Source organism: Ambystoma mexicanum, chromosome 8, assembly GCF_040938575.1.
Source record: "Ambystoma mexicanum isolate Mex_15411 chromosome 8, UKY_AmexF1_1, whole genome shotgun sequence".
Lineage (NCBI taxonomy): Eukaryota > Metazoa > Chordata > Amphibia > Caudata > Ambystomatidae > Ambystoma > Ambystoma mexicanum.
Window position 1 is genome coordinate 393,960,741 of NC_090929.1, and position 27,609 is coordinate 393,988,349.

The 27,609-nt window shown below is 48.0% G+C and overlaps 1 protein-coding gene across 4 annotated transcripts in view; it reads right to left on the bottom strand.

Annotated features, from left to right (window-relative positions):
• Nucleotides 1–27,609, bottom strand: part of RGS3 (regulator of G protein signaling 3) — a 1,502,625-nt gene that overhangs the window by 925,895 nt on the left and 549,121 nt on the right. For all 4 annotated transcript variants that reach the window (XM_069609876.1, XM_069609875.1, XM_069609874.1 and 1 more), the window contains one exon: nucleotides 14,394–14,461. In XM_069609876.1, coding sequence (XP_069465977.1) covers nucleotides 14,394–14,461 — 68 coding nt within the window. The remainder of the gene's footprint in view (nucleotides 1–14,393; nucleotides 14,462–27,609) is intronic.

The window sequence follows — 27,609 nt, forward strand, 5'->3', positions numbered from 1 at the left end:
CACAGGACTGAGAGCAGAGCAAGGAGGTAAAAGGCTCACAGAGGTGAGAGCAGGGCTGGGAGAATGAAATAGAGGGCTCAGTGCAGAGCTGGGAGGAGAAAGGCCCACTGGACTGAGAGTAGGGTGGGGAGCAGGAAGACCCAGAAGGTTGGGAAAAGTTGTCAGATCAGGATAGGAAGATAAGAAAAGAGAAGCAGATGGAGGAAATAAATAAGGAGTTGGTGTAAGAGTATTGGAAAGCAGTGGAAAAGTGGAGAAACATCGGGAAGGAGTTCTAGGGGGTTACAGAGCAGTAGAGAGGAAACATGAAGGAACTTCAAGGAGGTGGTAGAGGGGAATGCGGAGCAGGAGTGGAATATTGCTAAGGAGGAGGAAAATACTACATCAGCAGAGAGGAGAAGAAACAGTATCGGGGAGATGGTGATGTCCCCAAGACACGATGGGGTATACCAAGGAGGGGTGGAGTAACAAGCTCCAGGAGAGATGTGAGATATCCAGGAGAGTCAGGAAAAACTTAAAATGAATGACCCTATAAAACAAGACTTGGGATGAGACACCAAGGATGAGAGAGAGACTGGAGTAAGTAGCTGGAGAATCAGCATCCTGACAGAAAGGTTCTCTAAGAGGACTAGTCAGTACCCCGACAAGACCTCAGGCAGTCTTCAGTTTCCCTTGGTTTACTGGCCTTTATTGAAGGCTAACCCCATCACGATACATGATACTGCCTGGAAGAAGAAAGGGTGCAGGGTGCAGGAACCGCTGGATTAAAAACCAAGGCTGGGATGACGAGAGGAAAAGAGAAGAAGAGTACAGGATTCTCTTAAACCTGGCACTATAAACCTGCTGGTTATAGAGGTTTATCTGCTCAGGAGAACATTTTGTCTGAACACATTACTTTGCCCTAGAGCCACTATTGTGTTACGTTGTCCCGAAGCATTACCCACATACTAAAGTAGAGCCATCCTGACAACTTGCCAATTTTAGACTCTCTACCAGTTTGTTATTTGGGCTGAGATTTGTGCACAGTCCAAAAAATCCTTTGTTACGCATAACCTTCTGTCTCGGTTTTTATGTGTTGATCAATGGCAACTATGTGACACTACAGTCGAAGGCCGAATTCTAACAGCAATTGGAGTTATCCGTTATGTGACATGGATGTCCTGCATACAATTGTTAGAGAAATTAATGAGGCTAAAGTTGTTTTTGATACCGTTATTGCTAGAGGACACATGATTGCAGGACATCAAAAAAGGAAAAGGATACAGCCTTTAAGATACAAGTACACTCCTATCAGAAGCTAAGGGAGAGCAGTTTGTATTTATACTGGACTGGACCCACTGGCTAGTACTGTAGCCATTGTTCATAAAATAGCAGAAACGAAAGGATCTTTTATTTTAAAAAAAACAAACAAAGCTTTGGGTTATGTGAGCAACTCATGGTGGCAACCAGTAAGACAGACAAAAGTGATCACAGTTCAAGGGTGTTTATTGAACAATGAATTCTGTATGCAGGTTGGATAAATGCCTAATCTAAACCTAAATCTAAAATGGGAACAAACGTCGACCATCAAATGAAAAATAAGGCAGTCCTAGTGAAGTTGTGTCAAATAATAGTGGTCTATACTAAGCAGACCTTCCAGGATTTTGCGGCATGAAATGGCAAATTTTGCGGCACAAACCTTTATTTATTGCGGCATTTTTGCGGGACATTTTGTATTAACTGGAGGGTGTAAGATTGCCACATTGCAGGAAATAGGCAGAGTGCAAGGCTACAAGAGAGCCAGGGTATCATTATTATGTATCTTTTGTATTAATTTAATAGGAAGAGTCCCAGATGTCTCTGGCTTGGCAGAACAGTGTTTGATTTGGCTACATTTCTGGTTTAATGTTCAAGCCTATTTAATAGTATTTCAAAAAAGGTAGCAGGCACTCCTCTCCAGAAAGAACATGGCATGATTACCTGTTCTGAGATGAGAGTTTGCAGCACATGCTTTTTGCTCACTGTACCTTTCACAGATGGGAAATGTCCATTTGCATATCAGTCTTTGTCCCACCCACATGGGCAGTCCAGCACCGAAACGCTATGGCAATTCCTCTCTGAACAAGAGTACCAAAAGCAACCCCATACACGTGTTATCATGCCATGTTCTTTCTGGAGAGGAGCGCCTGCTACCTTCTTTGAACTATTTAATAATATTAACTAAATTGATCATTATAAATTGTAATGCTGAAAATATTCCCCTTCTATGTTCTCCAATCCCTCAAACACCCACACACCTCTCTCACCAACACACATCTCACCAACTCTCCATCCCAACTTACATTCCTTAACCTCTCACTCTGTCATACAAATACTCACGTGCTATGTCACACTGTCAAGTCACAATTTGCACTGCCCAGCCCCTGCCACACTCCAAATCATACTCCCAACTCACACCTTACACTCTACAATTCCTCCCGCAATATACAGTTTCATTCTTTTGTGCTGCTTCTGCATCTTGCATCCTTTCTCCCATTCTATCACACTCTTCCCTCATACTTTTTCCCAATCTGCAGCTCACTGCCTCTTTCTGGCCAACCGCTTCCTCTCTGCTTTCTGGCTCACTGACCACACGCTCCCTCTACTTTCTGTACCTCTGCTCGCTCTTAGATTTCTGGCCCACCGCATCACTGCTTCCTCTGCTCTCTTGTGCTGCGCTTCCTCCTCTGACCCACTGCTCTCCCTTTGCTTTCTTGCCTATCACTTCACATCTCACCCATCACTCTCCCTCTTTCATAGTGTAACCATTTTTTTTATTTTTTTTAAAATGTAGATTTTGACCCAGTTCCTCAAATAGTGGGGCATTTAAAAAAAGAACGGAGGATATGCTATTTTTAGACAACCCATTTTTGGAAATGAGCAGGTCACCTTATTCTCAAAGGTGACCGGCGCATTTCCACAGGCTTGAGCTGTAGCGCAAATTGTGCGCTGGCCAGCTGCCTTAAATGGTGTTCTGGGTTGTTTGACCGAAGTGTAATTATTTGCGGCAGAATTGACCGTAGTCAATTTCGCTGCGAATTGATTTGCACTTTAGCCAAACAACCCAAAATGTACCTTTCACACCACCCAATCCCCTCCCCTACTTAACTGCTTGGTCGCTGCCACTTCCCCTGCAACCCTGCGGTGCCAGATCCGTCCCTCTAACGTGGGTCGGATCCGACTCCGCAGGGTCCCTTTTTTGTTATTTTTTGTTGTTTTCTTTTTTTTTTGTCCCCGGCTCCAATTTTGAGGAAAAAGGGGAAAACACTTATGCAACCACCCTAGACCAAAAATGCGGAACATGGGGAGCGGGTGACACCCACGCAACACATGTTCAGTATTTATAAAAATTGATCGAATAGTACTGGACGAAATAGGTCAAATTGTAACATTCGATAGATTTTTGTCATCAAAATGGGCAGTACTTTGAATAGAATCGCTCTCCCGACAGTGTTCTGCAAGCTCCTAGCGCCTTTCACAGGGACAGGCCCTCCAGGTGCCTGCCGCTGTAAAATGCGACCCAAAAAATGCATTTTTATCCTGTTTGAGGAACAGAAATGCAAGCGGCACAGCAGCGGTTCATACCTTAAAAGAAATGCATGACAGGGTCAGGAAAGACCCTGCCATGCAGTGGCAGCCCCACATCCCGTGCGCGTAGGGTTGCCTACAATTTCTGCACATTTAAAAGTGCATCTTGCTTGGAAATGAGGGATGCGCTTTTAAATTGACAAAAACGCCACTTTATTTGATCAAAGAGGTGAAAAAGGCCATCTGAATGGGCGCGCATATAGAATGTGCCCATTCATGTGTCCCTTGTGAATTGGGCTGCACTTTTTTGGTGCGCAAGTGATGAGATGTGTTAGCGCATTTCATTACTTGTGTAAAAAAAAGTTGAGAACCTGTCACCCTGAGTATTATTTTTTTTAAAACAGTAATTTTTGTAGATTACTTAAAAAAAAAAAAAGTAAAAACTTTTTTTTTTTTAAGATGCAATTTTTGCACAAAACGGCCGTTTTTGCGGCATTTTGCACAAAACGGCCGTTTTCACAGCATTTTGCGGGATCGCAAAATCGCTATAAGCTGGAGGGTCTGAAAGAAACCTATTGCCAAACCTTACAGCTACTACAAAAATGGTGTGGGATGGTTTTCACAAAAAGAAAGAAGTGTTCTCAAATAATATGTCAGGATGCGGTAGCCTGGGTGTCTCTTTCAGACGGGCTAATGGCGGAATCTTGCCGCATAGTACAGTCTTGGGCTTCTCCAGCACAAGATGACAGTGCAGCTTTCAGCTCTCAATCATTCCCAGCATGAGATTACAGTTCAGCTTTCAGGGCCATCAATGGCCAAGTCTGTTATCACTTGAAAATATCTTGCCGTCGAGGACCTGAGGTCTACAACTAACAAAAAGGAACAAGTTACTTACCTGTAACTGTTGTTCTCCAGCGTGGGTCTGGCATGGATTCACATGCTCATGAATATTCCCCGTCGTCAGGCTGGGAATCCTTGGTAAAGAAAAAACCAGTATCAGTTTCGTTTCTGATCTGTCTTTCGTAGTAATAACCAATCACTGGTCTCTGCGTCATACTGACCACAGCCAATGACTGCCCTCTACCTAAGCACCGCCTCTGGCAGCCATCTTCAGATTTGGAAGCACGTGAAGTGGCAGTATGACCAAGTGAAGAGCCGCAGAGGGGTAGGCGGGAGGGTTCGCATGTGAATCCATGCCAGACCCACGCTGGAGAACAACAGTTACAGGTAAGTAACTTGTTCCTTCTCCAGCATGGGGTCTGGCATGGATTCACATGCTCATGAATAAAGAATACATAGCAGTACACAAATGCACAACCACGGGAGGTGGCAAAGGCTCAACATTAAGCAGTACATCAAACTCAACATTAAGCATCTTACCTCCTCACCAGGCTCACCTCAGGCGAACAGGTTGCGCAGCACTGCTTGGCCGACCCTGGACTCCTCCCTGGAATCCCGATCGACGCAGTAGAATTTCGTGAAGATGTGCGTCGACCTCCACGTAGCAGCCCTGCATATGTCCAGCAGGGGCACACCAGAAAGGAACGCCGTGGTAGCTGCGATCGCTCTGGTGGAATGGGCTCTCGGACGGCCAGGCAGCGGTCGGTTTGCCAACCGATGACAGTACATGATACAGCCGGAGAGCCATCTGGAAATGGAAGCCTTCGAGAGAGCCTTCCCCTGATTGACAGGTCCAAAGTTCACAAAGAGTTGTGACGTCTTCCGAAAACACTTCGTGCGGTCCACGTAGAACTTCAGCGCTCTAGCCACATCCAGCGAGTGCAAAGTCCTCTCAGCCGGCGACGAAGGCGACGGGAAGAACACAGGCAACACCAAGGGTTCGTTGAGATGGAAGTCCGACGGTACCTTGGGCATGAAGGAGGGGTGCGTCCTGAGCACTACCCTCGTGTCGTGAAAAGTCAAGTACGGGGCCTTGCAGGAAAGGGCCTGGATCTCTCCCACCCGTCGTGCGGAGGTGATGGCCATAAGAAACGCTGTTTTCCACGACAGAAACTTCAACGGGGCCGAGTGCAGAGGCTCGAACGGAGGTCCCATGAGCTTGGTCAGCACCACGTTGAGCTCCCACGCCGGGGCCGGAGCCTTCACCGGCGGTAACGATCTGAACAGTCCCTTCATGAACTCTTTCACCAGACGATGAGACCACAAGGACGTCCGGCCCGTGGTTCTGGTGTATCGGGAGATCGCAGCAAGATGGATCTTGATGGACGCGTGTGCCAGTCCAGCTTTGGCCAGCGTCAGAAGGTACGGCAGTACCTGGGGAGCCGTAATCCGTAGAGGGTTAATCTTCTGTGCGTGGCACCAGACAGAGAACCTCTTCCATTTGTGTCCGTAGCATTTAAGAGTCGAGGACGCCCTGGCCTTTGCAAGAACCTCTCTGCAGTCGGCCGGTATGTCGTATCCTCCAAACTCTAGCGCTGCAGGAGCCAGGCCTGCAAGTTCAGCGATTTTGGGTCGTGGTGGAGGATGGCGCCTCCTTCCCTGGAGAGTAGATCCGCGTCCACCGGCAGCTTGATTGGCGGGGACGCTGACAAGTCCAGAAGGTCCGGGAACCATATCTGCCTCGGCCACGCAGGTGCGACGAGGATCATCCTGCACCGTGACCTCTTGAGCTGGTTGACGAGCCGGATTAGCAGTGGCAAAGGAGGGAACGCGTAGAGAAACAGGCCCTCCCAGGGGAACGAGAAAGCATCGCCCATGCTCCTCGCCTGGGGAAACCTGCTGGCGAACCTCCGGCACTTGGAGTTCGTCGCCGTCGCAAACAGGTCGATCTGGGGTGTGCCCCACCGTCGGAAGAGGCGATCCACTAGATCCTGCCGTAGTTCCCACTCGTGGCACGAGCGCAGCTCCCTGCTGAGTGAGTCGGCGATGGTGTTTTTTTATCCCTGCCAGATGAAACGGCACCAGAAACATCCTTTGGGCGACGGCCCAATGCCACAGGTCCTGCGCCTCCTTGGACAGCGCTGGGGACCTGGTTCCGCCCTGTTTCCTGATGTAAAACATGGTGGTGGTGTTGTCGGTGAAGATCCTCACCACCTTGCCCTTGAGGGACGGAAGGAAGGACCTGAGGGCCCAGAACACTGCACGGAGCTCCAGGACGTTGATATGGAGGGACTTCTCCGTCGGGAGCCAAAGGCCTCTCGCGTGCAGGTTTTCGGTGTGCGCTCCCCACCCTTCCAGGGAGGCATCCGTGGTCACTGTCTCCTGGTGGTCTGGGGTCTGGAAGTCCATGCCCGCCGTCAGATGCGCGCGGTTCTCCCACCACCGGACCGCTCGGCGGAAACTCTCGTCGAGTGTGATCCTCTCCTCGAAGCCGCCCGTCGTTTGGATCCAGCGCGCGTCCAGGAACTCCTGCAACGGGCGCATCCGGAGCCTGCACATGGGAATGAGGTAGATGCAAGAAGACATCATTCCGAGGAGGGACTTGATGGACCTCACCTTGGCCGCGTCGGAAACCAACATCCGCTGTACCTTGCCCAGGATGGACCTGGTCCTTTCCTCCGACGGGGAGGCCAGAAGGGACACACTGTCGAGCTTCGCTCCCAGAAACAGTGCGTTTTGCGCGGGTACCAGGTGGGACTTGGCGTAGTTCACGGAGAATCCCAGGTCCGTGAGAAGTTGGACGGTCCTTGCCGAGTGCTCCACGGCGAGCTCCCTCGTCTTGGCTCGGATGAGCCAGTCGTCCAGGTAGGGGTAGACGTGGATCCCCTCGCGGCGCAGCTGCGCCGCCACCGGTGCAAGGCACTTGGTGAATACCCTGGGTGCCGACCGTAGTCCGAAGGGGAGGGCTTTGAACTGGTAGTGACGCCCTTGGACCACAAACCTGAGGAATTTTCGGTGCCCCTTTAGGATGGGAATATGGAAGTAGGCATCCTCCAAATCCAACGACGACAGGAAGTCTCCTTCCTCCAGCTGCCCCAGGACGTGCTGGAGGGTGACCATCCGGAACTTCTGCGCCTTGATGAACTTGTTCAGACGTCGCAGGTCTAGGATGGGGCGCCATCCTCCCGTCTTCTTCTTCACGAGGAAGTATCTCGAGTAAACTCCGGAGCCCCGAAGCCTCTTTGGGACGAGTTCGATGGCGCCCTTCCTGAGCATCGCCTTTACCTCCAGGAGAAGCTGAGGGACGTGAAGCTCTTTCCTGGCCACGGGGGGGACGCGCGGGCACCTTCTTTGAAACTCGAGCGCGTGGCCCCGGGCTAAGGCGTCCAGCACCCAACGGTCGGTGGAGATGGACTCCCACACGCTGACGAAGCTCGCCAGCCGGCCTCCCACCGGGGTGCTTCGGTGGGGGCCCGACCCCACGGCCGGTTCAATCCTGTTTCGACAAGGCTTTGCCGCCTTGACCTCCTTGGCGACGACGGCGGGGTCCGCCAGACTTGCCTCGTCCTCTGTAGGCCTCCTGAGACGACGAGCGGGCCGCTTGACGGTAGGTGGAGAAACCGCCGCCGGAACCTTTGGAGGCGCCCTGCCTCCGCTGCTCCGAAAGGGCGTCCGTCGTTGCTGCAAAACCCCAAGGGCCCGGGCCGTCTCAGTGTCCGCTTTAATGGCCTGAAGGGAATCGTCCACTGTTTTCCCAAACAGGTTGTTCCCATCGAACGGCATGTCCAGGACTCTGGTCTGTACGTCTTGACGGAAGTCCGTAGCCTTGAGCCATCCACGCCGCCTAAGGCACACGTCGTTGCCCAACTGGCGGAACCCAGTGTCGGCGATGTCCGTCGCAATAGTGATGGCGTGGTCCGACGCCACCTCACCTTCCTGTAGGATCTCCAGGGCATCTGCCCTCTTGTCGTCCGGTAGGAAGTCCAGCAGGGGAGCCAGTTTGTACCATAGCTCCCTGTCGTAGCGGGCCACGATAGCCAAGGCGTTGGCCGCTTTAATCGTCGTCGCTGCAGACGAGATGACCCTGCATCCCATAGCGTCCAATTTCTTTCCCTCGCCGTCCGGTGGGGAAGTCGATGTGGAGGCCGCACCCCCCCGCTTTCTTCCTGGCCGCCGCGGAGACGACGGAGTCCGGGGTAGGCTGCGCCCAGAGGCACAGGGGGGCCGCGTCCGGGACCCGGTACTTCTTCTCGTACCGGTCTCTTCTAGCTGGCGTCGTGGAAGGGTTCTTGAGGAGGGCGAGGCCCTCATCCCAAATGTCGTCCAGTAGAGGCACCGCGAGGACCGTCTTCCTCTTGGCCTCGCGCCGTTGATAAAGGAATCCTTCCTTTTTCTTCTCCTCAGGGCAGAGTTGGAAAAGCTCGGATGCCCTGCCTGGCGATCATGGAGTGGAACGATCCAATCTCGTCGGGCGGAGAAGCCCTGGTGGGAGGTGACGACGGTAGATCCTCGTCGTATACCTCGTCGTCCGTACCCGTCGCTGCCGTGTCAGTCCCCGTATCATCCCCTCGGGTGGACGGGGAGGAGGGCTGGACGGGGCGCGACGGTTGAAAAGGAGGTGGAGGGTTCAGGATCCCCCGACGGGAGAGGTTCCTCCGTCGGCAACGGTAGTCTCGTCCTTATCTCTGAGCATAAGGACTGTATAGCCAACAAAATGGCCGCCGAGTTGTCTTGCGGCGCTGGCAGAGGGGAATCCGACGGGCGATCAGGGGCCCCGTCGGCACCCTCGACGATGTCGTCGTCACCTGCGTCGGGATCCATCCCGACGGGCCGGTCTTCTTCCACGCCAAGGCCGTGGCTTAAGACCTCAATCAGCTCTTCCTCCGAGGTTGAGGCCGAATCTACGACGACGCCCTGCCCCCCCTTTTTCTTCCCCGCCGGGGATTTCACGGGGGTCCTATCGATGGGCACAAAAGAGGACTCCCTCCGAGGTGGCAGGGAGACTCTGAGCCCCGAGGTCGCCACCACTGGTGTAGCCTCCACAAGCTGAGCCAGGGCCGCCGCGACAGTATCGATAGAGGGCTTGGCCGGATGGATTAAGGCCTTCACCACCTTAGGTGCGCTCACCGCCTTATCCTTGAGGGGGGGGGACACTGCCTCGCTCCCCCTCCGATGGGGCCTTCGAGCTCGACCGGGGCCTCTCCAGGAGCTTCGCCGGGTGCTCGCCCTTCCTCTTACCCGACCCAGAGCGTTGGCTCGTGGCTGAAGGTGCCGGGGAGGGTGCGCCCTGCCTGGCGCCCGTAGAGCCCGACCGTTCGGCGCTCCCGGTGCCAGCGGACTCGCAGTGCTTGGCCTTGTGTTGGACCCCCGTCGCCGGGGCGTCCTCAAAGGTCTTAGAAGCCCGCTCGGATTTCTTCCTCTTCTTCTCGCCTGACGGGCTCTTCCCTTCCAGCCAGTTGGCGAGACGTTGATGGCGGTCCCTCATGGTCCGCTCCGACATGTTGCCGCAAAACGCACAGTCCTTCTCCACGTGCGTCTTGTCCTCATGTAAGCAGTAGAGACAAAAGGAGTGTTCGTCCTCCTTAAAGACGTTCTGGAGCTGGCATCCAGGGCAGATCCTGAACAGCTTTCCGGGCGTCGAGCTTCCCTTCTCCTGGGCCATCTCCTGAGTCCTCCAAAAGCGTAGCTCGACGAAATCTTCACCCTTGAGGGGCGCAGACGAATCCGACACGGGTCCCCGTTGATCGGATGGAGAGTCGGTGGAGCTTGAGGCTCTTTTGACCGAAAAAACGAAGTTTTTGAGAAAAAACGTGAAAAAATAGCACTAACGCTCGAGAGCAATAGCACGAGGATCCCAACACATGAACGTGCGGTAAAAATCTGAAGATGGCTGCCAGAGGCGGTGCTTAGGTAGAGGGCAGTCATTGGCTGTGGTCAGTATGACGCAGAGACCAGTGATTGGTTATTACTACGAAAGACAGATCAGAAACGAAACTGATACTGGTTTTTTCTTTACCGAGGATTCCCAGCCTGACGACGGGGAATATTCATGAGCATGTGAATCCATGCCAGACCCCATGCTGGAGAACAAAAGTTCCTTTAACAAACAAATGAAGTTCTGTTTCTAATGTCGGCTGGGTGACGGGTTCACCCCTCGTCCCTCTCTTCTGAGCGCTGACCCTACATGTATCATATTCCATAAATTATAAAACAGTTCTTTTCTCTATGAACGTTGGATGATAGCTTCACCCCTGGATCTTCCTCGGTCGGGCTCAGACCCCTTCTCTTTAGCGGGAATCACTTCCCTTGTTTTCTCAATGTCTTTTCAAACAGTTCATAGTGGACATCCTCTCGTCAGCATCCCTCGGTCGGGTTCACTCCTGCTAACTTCACATTCACTATTGCTTGCAGGATTCACCTCCCTTTCTTTCAACAGTTTATGGATCAAAGTCTTTCGGTTGTACCGGGATTCTGCTTGACCGTCAGTATGACCACTGACCTGTTGCGCTGGCTCTCCTACGGCCTGCTGGTATCTGTAGTTTCTCCCATATGGGGCTCGACCAGAGTCTCTTGAGTTAGCACCCACGTGGTGCAGGTTTCCCTCTGCAGCCGGTTTCCCCTTTGCCACTTGTTACAGTTCTTTCAATATTCATAGAACTTGTTTCAAACTTGCCACTTTGCGATTCTCACTCAACACAGCCCAGTTCTTATCGTTTACCTTTTGACTCACTGGCTGTGATGAACCGCTTGGCTTTTCTTCTTTATTGGTGTGAAGGCCGGTACCACGGTCGCGGGAGCTTCTCTCACTCCTGCTTATCGGCGTAGACTTGCCCCGTGTACCATTGACATCTGCTGCAAGACACTTGTGCTATTGTTTGCGATCTTAGGCTCTCTTCCATGAAGGTTCCACGAAAAGGGGAAGGTCACTTCCCTCCTCGCCACCCTCTCGATTCCTGCCGCCTTTCTCCTTGGCTTGAACTGCCACGCCTGATTAGCCATCTCATTGTGGTGTCTGCCATGCTCGCCTTCCTCTCTCTTGTTCCGCCTTTTATCCCTGTGGGGAAGGGAAAGGGCCGTCAGGTGTGTGCGATTCAGGTTAATTGTCTGACTTTGCCCAACGGTGGGGTTGGGACATCTCAAGTGAACAGTTTAATTGCAAGTCCGTTGTAAACCAGTCTTCATGTCTAAAAGGGCAGGGGTTGGAGTGTTGGAATGTCCTACGGGATAGAATGGGGGTTGGTAGACTGAGAAGGACGGAATGGGTAAGGTTTGTGAAATGGATGAGAATGACCGGAATTGTGAACAGAACAGAAGAGATGGTGGTAATTTTAATTGTTGGTCACTTTTGACTGGAATTTCATAAAGTCACAATTAGAGGAACGGGATTGGTAGGGTCAGCGGGACAAACAGGAATAACTGGGATCATGAAATAAATAAGGGGAATTGTGGGAACTGTAGTATTTTACCTGAGCAGGTTGGGAGTGCTGAAAATAATCAGAGGGACGGGAGAAAGAATGATTCTTAGTATTCAGATAGGGAACAGAAAAACAGGATTTTTGGAAAAGACTTTCTGAATGTGATGGGGTTTGAGATCCTAGTGGATTGGTTCTGCACGGAGGGTTTATTGGAGTTGGGTATGAGAGATTCAATAGGAGGAAGGGGATCAGATGTGGTACAGCTAATAAACATCTTAGAGATTTCACCCTCCTCCTCTTCTTCCTTTTTAACATACCGCGTCTCCCTTTGGGCATCCTCTAAGCATAACCCTGGGCTCCCCTACCCAGGTGATCTTTCCCTGCTCGTCTGCCTTCAAGGTTGGGATAAGAGAGGGTCAGTCCTTTCTTGGCCACCTGAATAAGGGATTTCCGGGGTCTGCTGGGGTGAATACCCTCGGGTTTCTCACAGTATGTAGAGCAGTTTTTCAGCAATGCCCCTTCTCTCGAGTGATGAAGTAAACGATAAACACATAGATCTAATAGAGGTATCATCCATCTACTATTTTGCCATGTAGCCTGCAAAGGTCCTCCAGAAAGGCAGACAAATATTTGTAGAAGACATTCACACATGCACACAAGGCAGCAGGAGTCTCATAATGTAATAGTACCTAAATGTAATAGTAATAATGTACCTAATGTAATAGTAATAATAATGTACCTAAATGTAATAGTAATAATGTAATGTACCTTCCCCACACTAGAGGGGTGTGGTTTGATCTTAGCCATCTATGAAAAAGGAAAAGCAATGGATTGGTTCCATTTTCAAATGTTGATGTCCATTTGCTGGTTAAAACATTTACTTCCAGAACAAATATACAGCTGATGCATATGCAGAGCAATCAAGGGACACACACTCAGTAACGTACAAGTGCATGCACACTTATACACTACCCATACAAGCTGCTATGCCAACACAAGAAATCAAGGTTCTGACAAACTAGTAATCAAAGTGAGCATCAAGGCATCACAGTGTCTATGATGATACCCAAATGTTCAAAGACCCTTGGGGGGCCAAAGCCCTGGAATCCCCTATTCTCTAGACAGGATGGCTGGGTGGCATCACTGTGATCTTCCATTTGTAAGTTCACAACTGAATACATTGCCCTATGCCTTCTCCGTTATCATTGAAGAAAAACTGTTTTAAGTTGTGGTCTTCAGTATTTCAACAGCAATTGTGGTTAGACATTTTTTTAAATCTAGTTACTATTTTCTGGCTCTCAATTGCTGTCCATTGCTACATAAGAATATTAAGTGTTACTGAAGATGCCAGACCTATGAATAACGGAGGTGGGCAACTGGCCATCGCATGGCCTTGAGAAAAGATGTCAATATCTAAGATAACTGCCATGGTCACTCATACAGCAGATGCTATTTAACTAATGTCCTAGCTGCTGTGCTCCTCTGCAGATTGGGAAGAAAGCAGGGCAAACACACAGAACATCAAAGGTCCGGCGGTTAGCTAAATGGGCAGTCGACTTCTTGTTCGGATTGTTCTGGAGAAAATCCTAACCGCATTCAGTGTAAAGTAAGTAAGTCTCACCTGCAGTACAGCAACCCAGCAGCTGGCTAACCCCACACCTGGACCTCTTGGGTCTGGAATGATTCTCCTCTTAGGCAAGAGTTGCTCCAACCCATCTTCCATTTACTCTTCATGTGAAGATCCTAGAGTAAAAGTTATGATTTTCCTATGCAGAGTTAGCTCAATTCATAGAATCATGGTACTTTCATATAGGGGACCCTGAGAAGAAGTTAGCCATAGTCTTAATGAAAAACAGCCATGTTGTAAGGCTGCAGAGCACATTACAGGAGGTAATCACTTTCCTAGCCGTTTACCTAGGCAGACTATAGGAGCAGCTCACAACTGTGCCAGGAGTATAAACTTACTTAAAAACAATCTAAGATATTCCAAGGACTTTTTTTTTAATGCAGCAGAACAGGTTACCCTTGGCTCAACACACTCATGAACATTTGACCTCTGTTTGGACTGCTAGTATAGGAAGAGGTAACCACTAATTTTCCTCATACGCATTTTATTTTCTAGAAGCAATTAATCCAAAATGTTATTAGAACATTGTCACACTGAGGTTCAGCAGCAAATGAACATTACATAAAACCATATACAGCATAGAACACATATACTCATTATAACACGTCTGTAAAACCAATTTTGAAGTGCAGTGTGCTCCAATGACTTCGTATTGAATACTGGCAGTTAACACCTTCTCATTATAACTTTGTGCAATTGAAGAATTATTTGAGATCATCATATAGATCAGGCTATCTATTGTTTACCCAACATGTTTCGAACACTCATTAAGACCACTCCATTGAACTACTCCAGATCAGAAGGTTAGGGTGGGTAAAACAGTCTTGGGAGAAGAACATGTGCTCATTAAATAAAATCCTGCTGTAATTATGGCATGTTCAAAGACACTGCAAAGCATGGTGGTTATAACAGCAAACCATGTGTTCCAGGCACAAATGCTCAAACTGCAACTGCCACAAACCTACCAGTAGGCGCTTCATGCTTTCTGTGCTTCGGGTGTTGCGTAGGGCCAACGGCTTGCACGCGGATGATTCTACAGACAGAAAAAAGGTGGTTAAAAAACTGAAAATTGATAGACATCTGTAGATGCAGGTTTTGTTCATTAAAATGTGAATAGCGTTTAAAATGAAACGACCAAGCACAAGGTCAGGTCAAATAAATCACAAAGCATATGATTTGAGTAACATCAATTCAACTCAACTGAAATGAAGAATGCACACATGCTAAACATAAGGATAGAAAGCTGTTTGGAAAGCTACACACAATTCAGAGAATATGCACCGATTCACTGCTTGTACAAGGAGGGAAGCGGCAAAGCTCAAAATTGCACAGTAATGGCTAAAAAACACTGGATAACTTGTCTGTAAAACGCATACAGTCTGGACAACTGTGCAACGAGCAGTGTGTGGTATGGCCTCAACGTTAGAAATCTTCAAAGGGTTTGATTTAGAGGCTCTCACATTTGACGGGTAAGATAGCATGTAGCCTGAATTTACCTACATCCGTGCAACATTTCCACAGTCTATGCCTAGACAGTTCTATGGAATGAATATAATTGCACTGGGTCATGGAGTCCATTTGGGGGTTTCATTTCTATTATCTCTTAGAATATCACAATTTCAAAAACACACTAAGAGGATGGGGATATGAATGACACTGATTACAATGTCATCTATGAAGCATGGTTGTGGGAATCCATTATTTATGAGTCTGCTAATATTATCGAATGAGTACCCCACTGGAGAATTAGCTAAGACCAACAAACTAATTGATGGTGGTCTCTCAGATCTTTGCTAACAAATTCTTCAAAGGATTCTCTTGGAGATAGCAGAACTTGAACAAAACTTTATCCTAATTGAAATACACATGGATTGTCCAAGGGATGGCAATTTAGATAATAGATGATTTCCACACACAAAATAAAACCAGCGGTCGAGGGGGATTGTTTCAATATGATTTTTGACCCTGATTTACACAAAGGCAATTCTTTTTATCAAAGGCGTAAAACAGATTGCCCAGTTCAACACCTATTAAGGTGGAACCAGCAGTGAAAGGCACCTGCCTCCTTCCTACCCATGGCCTGTGACACATTTTATGCACGTGTCATAACATCCAAAGCAGTAAGTGGGTTAGACTGTCTACTTTAAAGGACACCTTTGGCACGCTTATTAAAATTGGTTGTTGGATAATTAATTTTCCTGGGTGTTGCAGTGAATGGTAGCAGACGGAGGCATTATGTGACCTCACAATCTACGTTCAACAAAGGTGTTTCTTGAAAAGCAGGACCTTTACTTCCTTAATGAAGAGATGTGTGAGAGACTAATCTAAAATGCATGAAGAAATTGATTGCCAAGACTGGGGTTTAGCCGTCAAAGGCAGATTTTTCTAGTTTTATTTTTCCTGCAATCTAACAATGTTGAGATTTATGGTGTTGCATTGGCCTACAGCTGGGCCTCTATAGGTTTAAGGTACAATAGTGGCCATTGAATTGTGAGCGACTCAGCGGTCTTAAAGAAAATGCAGGCAGGGATGGATAGCCTGTGCAGGTTTGGAGGTGCAGGTGGGGCCAGGGAGAGGAGGGTGAAAAAGGGGAATAGCGCAGTGCATTTTTTTCAGAATGTCATGAGGCAGTCCGCAGCATGGTGGATGGTAAAATAAGCCAGAATGGATGAAGGCCTTTCATTTAGAAGGTTGTTCCCACAATCTAGGTGGCACAGACCAAGGGTTGGATGGCGGTTACACATTTTGCTGTTGGTAGAAAGCCTTTGACTTTATGGATGAGGGAGAGCCGTAACAGGTTGTCAGTGATTTCTTGGTAATACAAGCTTTGAAGGAAAGGTTGCCGTCAACAGGCATAGATTTTATGCAGACAAAAGAGTTGGGCTGTAAATCCTCTGAATATTGTTCAGAACCCACAATTTTCGTGTTGGTGCATGCTCAGTAGCACTCCCGAAATGGGTGTACTCTGTCTTAGCAGGTCCGATTTCAGGCAGGCACTCACGGTCAGAAATGGATAAGGGAGATGCAGTGTTTTAATCTGTGCATGTCATTTGACAAAGTGGAGCTTTCAGCTTGTATACGCGATACAGAGACCTGGATTTAAAGGGTGAAAGAAATGAATGACATGACTATGCAGAATAGCTACAGCTTAAAGGAATGTCCTTAGAGAGTAAACTGCTTGCAAATGGAAACTTTGAAATATGGCTTTTTTTCATCATACATGAGGAAAGCTCTAGCTTTAAAGGAATGGTTCGCCCAAAATTTTTTATTGACCAAAGGATGGGCAATAATAAAACAAATATACTCGCACTTTTTTTTTTTTTCTTTTTAAGTTCCTATGTAAAATTTTGAGCAATTCAAGCTCAAAAATTGGAAAAGCAAGCACATGGGCGCATCCATTTTGTGAAATGGATGCCGCCTGTGCTGGCTGTTGCTTTTGCGGCACTAATGAAGGAAAAGCCAGCCAGCTGTAGTAAACAAAAGCTACCACTGGGTGGCTTTTCCTTCATTGGTGCCGGGACTCGGAGGACGCGGACCGGAGACTACAGGCAGAAAAGCTGCAGCTGAATCTCGGTAAGTGCTATTTATTTATTTTTTAAAATAAGCACTAGCTGTGTTTTTTTTCCTAGGTTTTCTGGGCTGGAGGAGCCCGGAAAACTTAGAAATAAAACCACAGCTTTAAAAACGTATTTATGTTTGCGGTAGCTTTTGAAGCTACCGCAAACATAAATACAACGTTATTGTGTTTGAAAACACTGCGGTTTTTCTTTCGAAGTTTCTCAGGCCCTTCGAAAGAAAAACCGCAGCGTTTTCAAACACAACCGCGTTGTGTTTCTGCCTAAATCTGCTTTCCCATTTGGGGCTCTCGGGCTCCAAATGGGAAAGCAGATTTAGGCAGAAACACTGCAGCATTTAGCATTTCCCATTTGGGGCTCTCGGACCCCCCGTGGGGAGCCCGAGAGCTCCAAATGGGAAATCAGCTGTAGGCAGAAACACTGCGGCATGTAAACACAACTGCGTTGTGTTTCTGCCTGCCTTGGCTTTCACTTTGGGGGAGCACCGGAGACCCAAAGTGATAGCCACGGCAAACATAAATACAACGCGGTTGTGTTTGAAAAGGCTCCTCTGAGCCTGAGAAACTTAGAAAGAAAAACCGCAGCGTTTTCAAACACATTAACGTTGTATTTATGTTTGCGGTCGCTTCAAAAGCTACCGCAAACATAAATACAACGTTTTTAAAGCTGCGGTTTTATTTCTAAGTTTTCCGGGCTCCTCCAGCCCGGAAAACGTAGAAAAAAAAAACGCAGCTAGTGCTTATTTTTAAAAAAAAAAAAATCGTGGTCCTGGAAAACCATGATCAGGAAACCATAACCAGACCGCTCTGGTGCCTGCCCTTTATTGACTGTATGTGATTTAGAACCTACCTTGGAGGCAGAAAGAGTGGAGAAAGGACGTTGAAGAACCAACTAATTATCTGAATATCTGAATATTTCTGGGAGTCCTTAGATTTGGTTCAACAATAACATTTCTGTGTCGGTTGTTTTGTCAAAAGTTGATATTCATTTTTCTTCTTCTTCCGCTTCTTCCTTGTTCGGATCGTTTTTTTGCTGATATATGCTCTAGAGCGGATGTATGCTCTGTAGAACTTGGACGTAGATGGATAAGTATAGCCGTCGCCTGCGTCTGACATTTCAACCACTCCGTCAGGTAAAAAGCTTTTCCTCTTTGTTTTGGGCTTAGATTGGTAGAGGGCTGTTATTTTACTCCTGTGTGGAGCCCCCTTCTCGGCACAGTTAGTAATTATTCATGAGGGGGCATTTGGTCTTTCCCCTCTAATAGCTACAATTTTAGGTAGAGCATCCGACGTCAATGCAATATTCCCATGGGTGGAGGCACTGCCCGCCCAGGTCGCTTCGCTTACCCTCAGCTGTGCCTTTACATTTTTGACAATTTTAGCTGTACCAGCGGAGACTTCACCTGTGGCATCACCTGAGGTGACTCTAGCTCAACTAGCTTTGAAAACAGGACAGCCTACTTCCACATTGTCAAAAGTCTCAATTCCCAACCGCTCACATGCTGCGGAATAGGTCCGCTGCGGAGGGGCTGAAAACAAATCTCGCTCAATCAAATGTTATGCACCTGGGCAATCACTCGTCTCTGTTGAGTGTGTGGTTGATCGAGGGCTGGTGATATTTCTCTTGAATTAGAGGCCCGTAACGAAAGGTCGATCTCCGTGGACGTCGAAGGCACCATACTGGACAAGTTAAACCCAAAGTAATTTGCCATTTATGTTTTACTCACACTGACACAACTTCTAAGAATTTTGGCCAAAGCATCCTGTATTTCTTCAGATGCAACATCTTGGGTTACTAATGATGGTGATAATGTAGAGTTCTGGTTTGTCATAAGCGTAGACAGTGATTCGACCTCCAAATGTTTTATTTGTGTGGCCTCCGACAAGGCCAAGACAGAGGCGAGGCCGATGATGAAGCTGAAGTGCAGGCTGAAGGGCCGGCGTGAACACAAGGAGCAGGAGTGCAGGGAAATGGCACCGGGCCCTGTAAAGTCACCTACACACTGCAGTCAACTTTAACAGCTGAATGGAGTCCTAAAGGCTCCAACGGAGGGCACAAAGCAGCAGAAGATGGCAGAGATGTTAAAGATGGAAATATGTTCTCTGAGTCTAATGACATGTCAGTAAAAGACTGAGTAGATCCAACAATGCACTCTGAATTGGGCGTCAAACAAATATTAACTGAAGCAACCAGATTGCGCTTATGAGGAGCGTGCGACTTCAGCCTTGGCGGGGTAGTTGCTTAAGGTTGTTGTTTTAGAGAAGCAGATTCGCCCTACCCTCGGATCGTGGCACTTCTTAGATTACGACGATCTTCTATCAGGTCGTCTTCCACCGCCCGCCTGCCAGCCGACAGACGAGCGACTGAACTCGTCACAGAACTCTGCGCCGCAGGCAGGCTTTTGAGGATTCCTTGAAGTGATAGTAACACAGCACATGGCTCAGGTAGCAGCAGTCTTTTCCCACACAGAAACGATGGGACTTTTGTTTTGGACATTCCAACACTAGCCATTTCATTTGAGGCTGAGAAACCCCTCTTAGAGTTAGGGCGAGATAGGGTTTTCTTTTCCTTTTTATCCTTGAATAAAGGTTTAAAGCAAACACTATGACCCCTCCATGTTTGAGTCTTACTTCTGCATCCATACACTACTCAGTCATATCAGTCACAGGATTATGCACTTTAACTGTTCACGCCAGTACGGACAAGGCAGCAACAGCCATATCGGGCGGGTACAGACGTCTAGTAATAGGCGGCCATCTTGCTGGCTGCTAAGCAGTGCCGCTGCTTCAAAAACCTCTTCTTTCAATGCATTTTTGCACCAAGGTAAAGTTTGGTGTAATGCTAATACGGGATGGAACTAGTACTGGGGCAACCTTTACACTGGTGCAAAATTGAATTGAAAGTATATGTTTTTTGCACTAAGGCACTTTTTGGCCGAGTGCTAATAGCATGCAAAATTGCACTTGGCATGTTGCAAGGTTTCTGTAATCTGGCCCCAGGAAGTTTATAGCCAGATGAAACGTAAGGAAAACGGGTTTCAGAAGCAAAGAAGGTGGATTCCAATAAAAGTCAGGGGAGAACGAGCCAACTGATGCAGAACGGAATGAATATAAATGAATCCTGAGGGAGGAATATATTTTTATAGAGAGGCCGACCCTTGCAACAGAGAGAGTGCAACAGTCAAATCAGGGGTTGCAACAACAACAAAAAAGAATGTAGGAAATTAGGCCCAAGGTCATTAAAAGATCAATTCCAAAACCAAAGGAAAGAAAAGCAATGCAGGAGACAACATAAAGAGTCACAGAAACCAGAAAAAGGGTTTTCCAGAAGCATACAAATGAGCATAAGCAAAGCACCATTTCTATTCACGCCCGACAGCGATGTGATGTCTATGTGCCATACAACATCCCTATTCTCTGCAAGCCTTCTCCCATGTGCCCCCTTGGACGAGCATTAGAGACATGAACCCATCAGACATGCCTACTCTGCCCCTTTTGGGGTGGGACCAAGCCTGATTTGCATATGGGCTTTCCCCTTCTGAAATGGCTTGGCAGGCGAAGAACGGTTGTCTGGAGGGTTGCCCAGAGCAATGCCAGAAGTTAGGATTAATTGTAAACCTTCCAGCCATAGCTCTTGTGTTTTGCCACAGTGTAGCACTGTACATGAGTTGCTGATGGCACTGCTCATGCTTGGGCCAGGACCATTTCCCTACACTGTGGGGCTGTCCATCTAATCTGCTATGCTTTGGGTATTATGATGGTTTGAAAAGAGGTAAGGAAAAGGAAAAAAAAGAAAATTAACATTGTTAGTCACATAATTGAAATTATGTTGGATCTAATTTTCTTCATTCCAGCGGTTGCCCATGGTTCAGTGTGGCCATGACTGTCTTTGGATCTGGTCTTCAAGTTCATAACCATTCATGCCTGTGCCACTGCATGTGTTCTGGAGCATTCATACAGTAGGGCCCGAGTCCCAAAATTAACACTGTGTATTGAGCCCTTCTACTACCTCATTAATATCAATGATGGACATCAGGCCATGATGACACCTGCCGATCCCCTGTGGCACATTCACACTTGACCCATGAGCATTAACACCCCACCAACACCGTACAGTCTTCTTATGGAGCATTTCTGGAGGTTTTCTTCCATTGGTTTTGTGAGGGGTCAGTAATGCGAGGCAAGAAACTGCTCGTGTTTTTCGAGTGGATTGTGTCCTCCAACGTATTCCTCATCTTAGATGTATTCCATCCAGCTTTGCTGCTCTTCGGACATTTTTTCGGCAGAGGGCGCCGTGCGTCGATGTCGTCGAGTCGATAGTCCCTCGAGGGCCTCCGTCGAGGGTGACGTCATCGGGTGTATAAGTAGCACGCGCGGCGCCCGTTGGCCTCAGTTCCGTTTTTCCGCAGTACGTTGCTTCGGACATTTGGCGCGCCTCAAGTTCTGTCAGGAAATATAATATTACGAGAAGAAATTATGTCCTCGTCATTGATGCCGAGCACGACCCAGAGATCGGGTTTTAAGAAATGCAAGTCGTGCGGCTCAAAAATGTTGATCACGGACCCGCACCGCGAGTGTTTGTGGTGTCTCGGGGAAGGCCACGACATGGAGGCCTGTTCGAAGTGTCAGGCGATGATGGGAAAGGCCTTGCGAGAAAGGAGAGGAAAGCTACAGGTAGGTCGGAAGGATCGAAAAGCCTTTAGCGTTGAGTCGAGACCGCATGGGGAAAAATCTCCTCGACGCGAAAGGCATAGATCCAGATCTCGAAGCGATTCTCATCGCTCGTCGTCTTCGTCGAAAAAGTCAAAGAAACAACGCCATACATCTCCCTCCACCTCGTCGTCAGACGAGTCTCCGAAAATGAAATGCCCCACAAAGCATTCGTCTTCCGAAGAGTGGGAACCATTTAGGGTCAAAATGATGGAGGTGTTTGAGAAAGCGAAGCCTCGGTCCGCGCCTTCTTCGGAAGCCGGCCGGGAGCGTCATCGCTCCGACACTCACGCGCCCTCGAGTCCGGGTGATCGTAAAAGGAAGGATAGAGAACCTTCCAGGACGCCGAGCGAAAAACGCTCGAGTCGAGTCGACCGCTCAAGGTCACCGACGCCATCTGAGACTTTCCACACCTCGAAGGGGAAACTGTCGAAGGCCGCCTCGACGCCCTCGAAGCAAACCCTGTCGATGACCACAATGTCGTCGACGCTGAAACCTTCGGCGCCAAAGGCTCCAACCAAGCCAGGGCAGCTAGAAAAGGAGAAGGAGAAAACTGCAAGACATATATCTTCTTCAAAATCTAGAATTACACCTCCTCCTCCTCCTCTGCCAGAGAAGGTTTTCAAGCCTCTCCCTAGGAAGGAGTTTTTCAAATCCTTGACCTCAATTATTGAGGATCAGGAGAGATCCGAAGAGGAAGATGTACCTTTTGGGTTGGAATATGGCACCCAAAATGTCCCAGAATGATTAATATCAGAGGAAAGCAGGATGAAGGATTTGGTGGAGTCCTTACATAATGCAAGTGGCATTGATACTTCTCCTGAGAATGATTTTGGTAGACCAGATCCAGGAGAGCATGCCAGTCCATCTTATCGTCAATTAATGACAAAGGTGGTAGACTACTTGGGATGGGCTAAACCAACAGCCCAATTCATCCAGGACGATTTGACAGACATATTGGACCATGGTCCCACTGAAGACCCAGTTTTACCTTTTCATGTAGCCTTACAAAACAGGGTGGCCTCCGGATTCTATTCCTATTCCTATTCTATTCCTGATTCTATTCCTCCGGTGAATAAATCCCTACCATCAAAATACCGCCCAGCCAGTAGCGACCCCGGCTATCTGTCAAAACATCCAACTCCCGAGAGTTTGGTCATACAGGCAGCCACAGCTTCCAACAAACTTGCGTACCCGTCTATCCCGCCAGACAGGGACGATAAAGCGTGTGGATGGTTGGGCACGGAAGGTATTTTCAGCCGGGAGCATGGCATTAAAATCTGCCAATTCCACATGTGCCTTGGCAAAATTTTCGTACACTCTGTGGGAGTGCATTGCAATGGCGGCAGAGCACATACCAGAAGGGGAAGAAAGGGAAGGTTTCCTAGCCATCATTAGAGATGGAAAGGAGGCCATGCAGGAATCCCTTCAATATGGATTGGACACTGCGGATAGTGTAAGCAGGTCCATGGGCACTAGCACGGTATTGCGCAGGTTTGCGTGGTTACGGAAGTCGGGTTTTGCACCGGACGTACAGAACCGCCTCCTGAACATGCCTTTTGACAGGTCTTACCTTTTTGGAAACAAGGCTGACGAGAGCCTTGAGAGGTTGCAGACCTCAAAGACAGCGGCCAAATGTTTAGGAGCTGCTATTAGGCAACCTCAGCCTTTTCGTGCGCAAGGACAATCACGGAGGGGACGATCCTATCGTTATTATACCTCATACGGGAAGACGAGAGCAATGGCCAGTCAAAGGGGCCAAAGAAAAGCCACTCGTGGTGGACGAGGAAAACGTGCTAAGCCAGCTCCAGCTGCAGCCTCTTTGCCATCAGCGGCTGCAACATCCACCACAAAACCACTTTGAGGACTTGCACCACAAAACACCTGTAGGAGGCAGGCTGTCGCAGCATCTGCAAGAATGGCGAGCCATTACTTCAGATGTTTGGGCTCTAGAAATAATAGCCCAAGGCTATTGCCTTCCTTTTCTAAAGCAACCTCAAAGCAATCCACCAGGGAGACACCCGTTGAAGTTTTCAAATCTGCTCCTACAGCAGGAAGTTCTAACCCTGCTGGAGAAAGGTGCCATAGAACCAGTACCTGCAGCGGAGAGGAACAAGGGTTGGTACTCCCCGTATTTTTTGATCCCCAAAAAGGACAGAGGACTGAGAGCCATCTTGGACTTAAGAAGCTTGAACAAGTTCCTCAGGAAGGACAAGTTCAAGATGGTTACTCTTTCTCAGATCCTTCAGGCCCTTCAACTCCAGGACTGGTTGGTGTCATTGGACCTCCAGGATGCTTATTTTCATGTGCCGATTCATCTCAAGCACAGAAATACCTGAGGTTTGTTGTTGGCGACTCACACTATCAGTTTCGAGTCCTGCCATTCGGGTTGACCTCCGCCCGAGGGTCTTCAAGTTAATGGTAGTGGTGGCAGTGCACGTCAGGAGAGGGGGGGGGGATTCATGTCTACCCCTAGCTAGACGACTGGCTGATCAGAGCGCGCTCTGCCGAGCAAGCTTTGGATCATCTGAAAGTCACCTGCCACTTCCTCCACAAACTGGGTTTCTCCCTCAACTTAAAGACGTCTCAAATGACACCTTCCCAACAGCATCAATACATAGGAGCTGTATTAGACACATCCTTGGGAAAGAGCTCGCCTCCCAAGATGAGGGCTCAAGACATTCTTCAGATGGTTTCAAAATTCCAAAATGCCCAAAATCTCCAGGCTTACGACTTTCTACGGTTGCTCGGCCTCATTGCATCCTGCATTGTTCTGGTGCCAGAGGCACGCTTGAGGATGAGATCCCTTCAATGGTCCCTAAAGACTCAGTGGTTCCAGTTCTTGGGTCAAATGACGGATCTTCTTCAGATTCCGAACAAGGTCAGACAAGACCTTCTATGGTGGACCTGTGCAGAGAACATCTTAAAGGGAGAACCCTTTTGGCAACCATGGCCGGAGATCACAGTAGTGACGGCCGCCTCACTCCTGGGGTGGGGAGCACATGCCAACGATTTGACAATAAACGGTTGCTGGTCTCCATCGGAGTCCAAACTACATATCAACCTTTTGGAGCTGAGGGCAATCAGACTAGCGCTGAAGGCCTTCCTGCCATCTGTCAGGGGAAAGAATGTCCCGATAATGACGGACAACACAGTGGCCATGCACTACCTAAACAAAAGAGGAGGTGTGGGGTCACTACCCCTGTGCAGAGAGGCAATGCAGCTCTGGTATTGGGCGATTCAAGAGGGAATCTCTTTAACGGCAATTCATCTAGCCGGGGAAGAGAATATGACGGCAGATGCTCTGAGCAGGCAGAGCACGGTGTCCCACGAATGGGAATTGGCTCAGGAAGTCATTCAAGAGATCTTCGCCCTTTGGGGAACCCCTCAGATAGACCTATTCGCAACCAGTACCAACCGAAAATGCGAAAGGTATTGCTCAAGGGAATTTCCCCCCAGAGGAGCCCTGGGGGACGCATTTGTGGTGGATTGGAATTTCCCACTATTTTACGCATTCCCTCCGATTCCCGTCATTCCTCAAGTCATCAGGAGGCTGAGACGCTTTGGGAACCGCATGATCCTAATTGTTCCGGATTGGGCCAGGAGAACGTGGTATCCGGACCTTCTAGATATGTCCATCTGTCCTCCAGTACGTCTTCCTCAGAGAGAGAACCTTCTCTCTCAAATGGAAGGTCGGGTTCTTCACCCAGGAGGTCAGAACACTCGACCTTCATGCTTGGTATCTGAAAGGCTGAGATACAGGGATTGGAACCTTCCAGATCATGTTATGGAGGAGTTGCTTTCGGCAAGAAGGCCAGCAACAAAGTTTCTGTACCGTTGCCGTTGGAAAAGGTTTTGCAACTGGTGCAGGGAAAAGAATGTCGATCCTTTTCTATGTTCTATTCCGGAAGTACTATCTTTCCTTCTGACCCTAGCACATAGAGGTTTGAATATCGGAACAATAAAAGGTTACCTTCCAGCGCTTTCCATTTTCAAGCGCACATCGGAAGAATGCGCCTACTTCAAAATTCCTTTGATAACACAATTCATAAAAGGTCTCACTAATGTGTTTCCTCCTCACCCATTTCAAGTAGCGATTTGGGATCTAAATTTTGTATTAAAATTCTTAATGTGTGCCCCTTTTGAGCCTATGCACACGTGTCCATTAAGATTATTAACATGGAAAACAGCATTTTTAGTTGCTCTAACATCAGCAAGAAGAGTGAGGGAATTGCAGGCACTATCTTCTGGGCCACCCTATACTGTGTTCCATAAGGACAGAGTTGTGTTGAGGGTTAAACCATCATTTTTACCGAAGGTAATATCTGATTTTCATTTAAATCAGAAAATTGTTTTACCCTCATTCTGTCCTCCACCTCATCCTTCTAAGGAGGAAGAAAGACTACACAGACTGGACCCAAAAAGAGCTTTAAGCTTTTACATCTCTAGGCTTTCTAGACTTAGAGTGGACAAACAGTTGTTTATAGGCTACACTGGAAGAAAGCTGGGTCAATCAGTAACAAAAAAAACAATTTCGCGCTGGATCGTGGTTCGCATTTCAGAATGCTACAGACTAGCACAAAAAGACCCACCTGAAGGGTTAAGAGCTCATTCCACCAGAGGCATCGCCTCTTCCACAGCCCTTCAAAGAGGTGTCCCTATAAGGTCAATTTGCGAAGCAGCAACTTGGTCTTCGCTTCACACCTTCTCAACATTCTATAACCTGGATGCTTCCGAGTCTAGGTAGCTAACTTTTGGAAAAGCAGTGCTTTGCTATGCCATCTAAGGGCATTTATAAAAAAAAAAAAAAAAAAAAATGACCCCCTCCTCCAGAGGAACTATGCAAAATACTGCTTTGGGAGCCTGTCTAAAATGAGGAATACGTTGGAGGACATAACGTCTTTCGATTGGATGTTCCTCCAACGTATTCCTCATCGCCCTCCCAACCTACCCCTCTGTAGATTTTTTCCGGGTTATTGCCATCTCAAATTTCGCAAGGCTGATACCTGTCTGCCGGCACAATCTACACAGTAGAAGATTACAGATACAAAAGAGGGGAAAAACAGAACTGAGGCCAACGGGCGCCGCGCGTGCTACTTATACACCCGATGACGTCACCCTCGACGGAGGCCCTCGAGAGACTATCGACTCGACATCGACGCACGGCGCCCTATGCCAAAAAAATTTCCGAAGAGCAGCAAAGCTGGATGGAATACATCTAAGATGAGGAATACGTTGGAGGAACATCCAATTGAAAGAACGTTACCAGGTAAGAAGTAACTTGTTCTTCTCAGTATTAGACATTTTATTAACACAAAGTGCAAATAAATCCTAGCTAAACCTGCTCGATCAGGGAATTCCCTACCTAGTCTAAGGTGTAAAGGGATTACTCCTAGCATAAACAAAACTGGCCCTCACACTAAACAACAAAACATTAAAAGTAAATCAAAAACAACATAAATAAGATAATAACCAGCAACCAGTGATTTGGATGGCCTTCACCTGTCCTGGGTAGATCCCTTCCCCAGGATAGTTCAAAGTCACCTGCTCCAAATGTTCAAAAAGAAAAGTTAAGTCTTGAACCAGATCCTGTAAGTTCCAAATGAAATAAAAGTTCAGCAAACAAAAATTCACTGGTAACAGTTCTTCAGCTTTCTGTTCAAAAGTTCCCCTTCCACTTCCAGCCAAGAAAACAGCACCAATGTATACTGGATATTCTCGTTCCAAGATTGTTTTGCCACAGTTCAAAGAATAAAGGCACAGCTTCTGTTACAACAACTCTCCATGTATTTTCGACCTCTGCAGTGTCTTTGGTATAGTTGTCAGAATGCTTCTTCTTAGGGAGTTGCTTTCCTCTTGACAACCGCCCTTCTACTACTATTACTGTGGAAACAGTC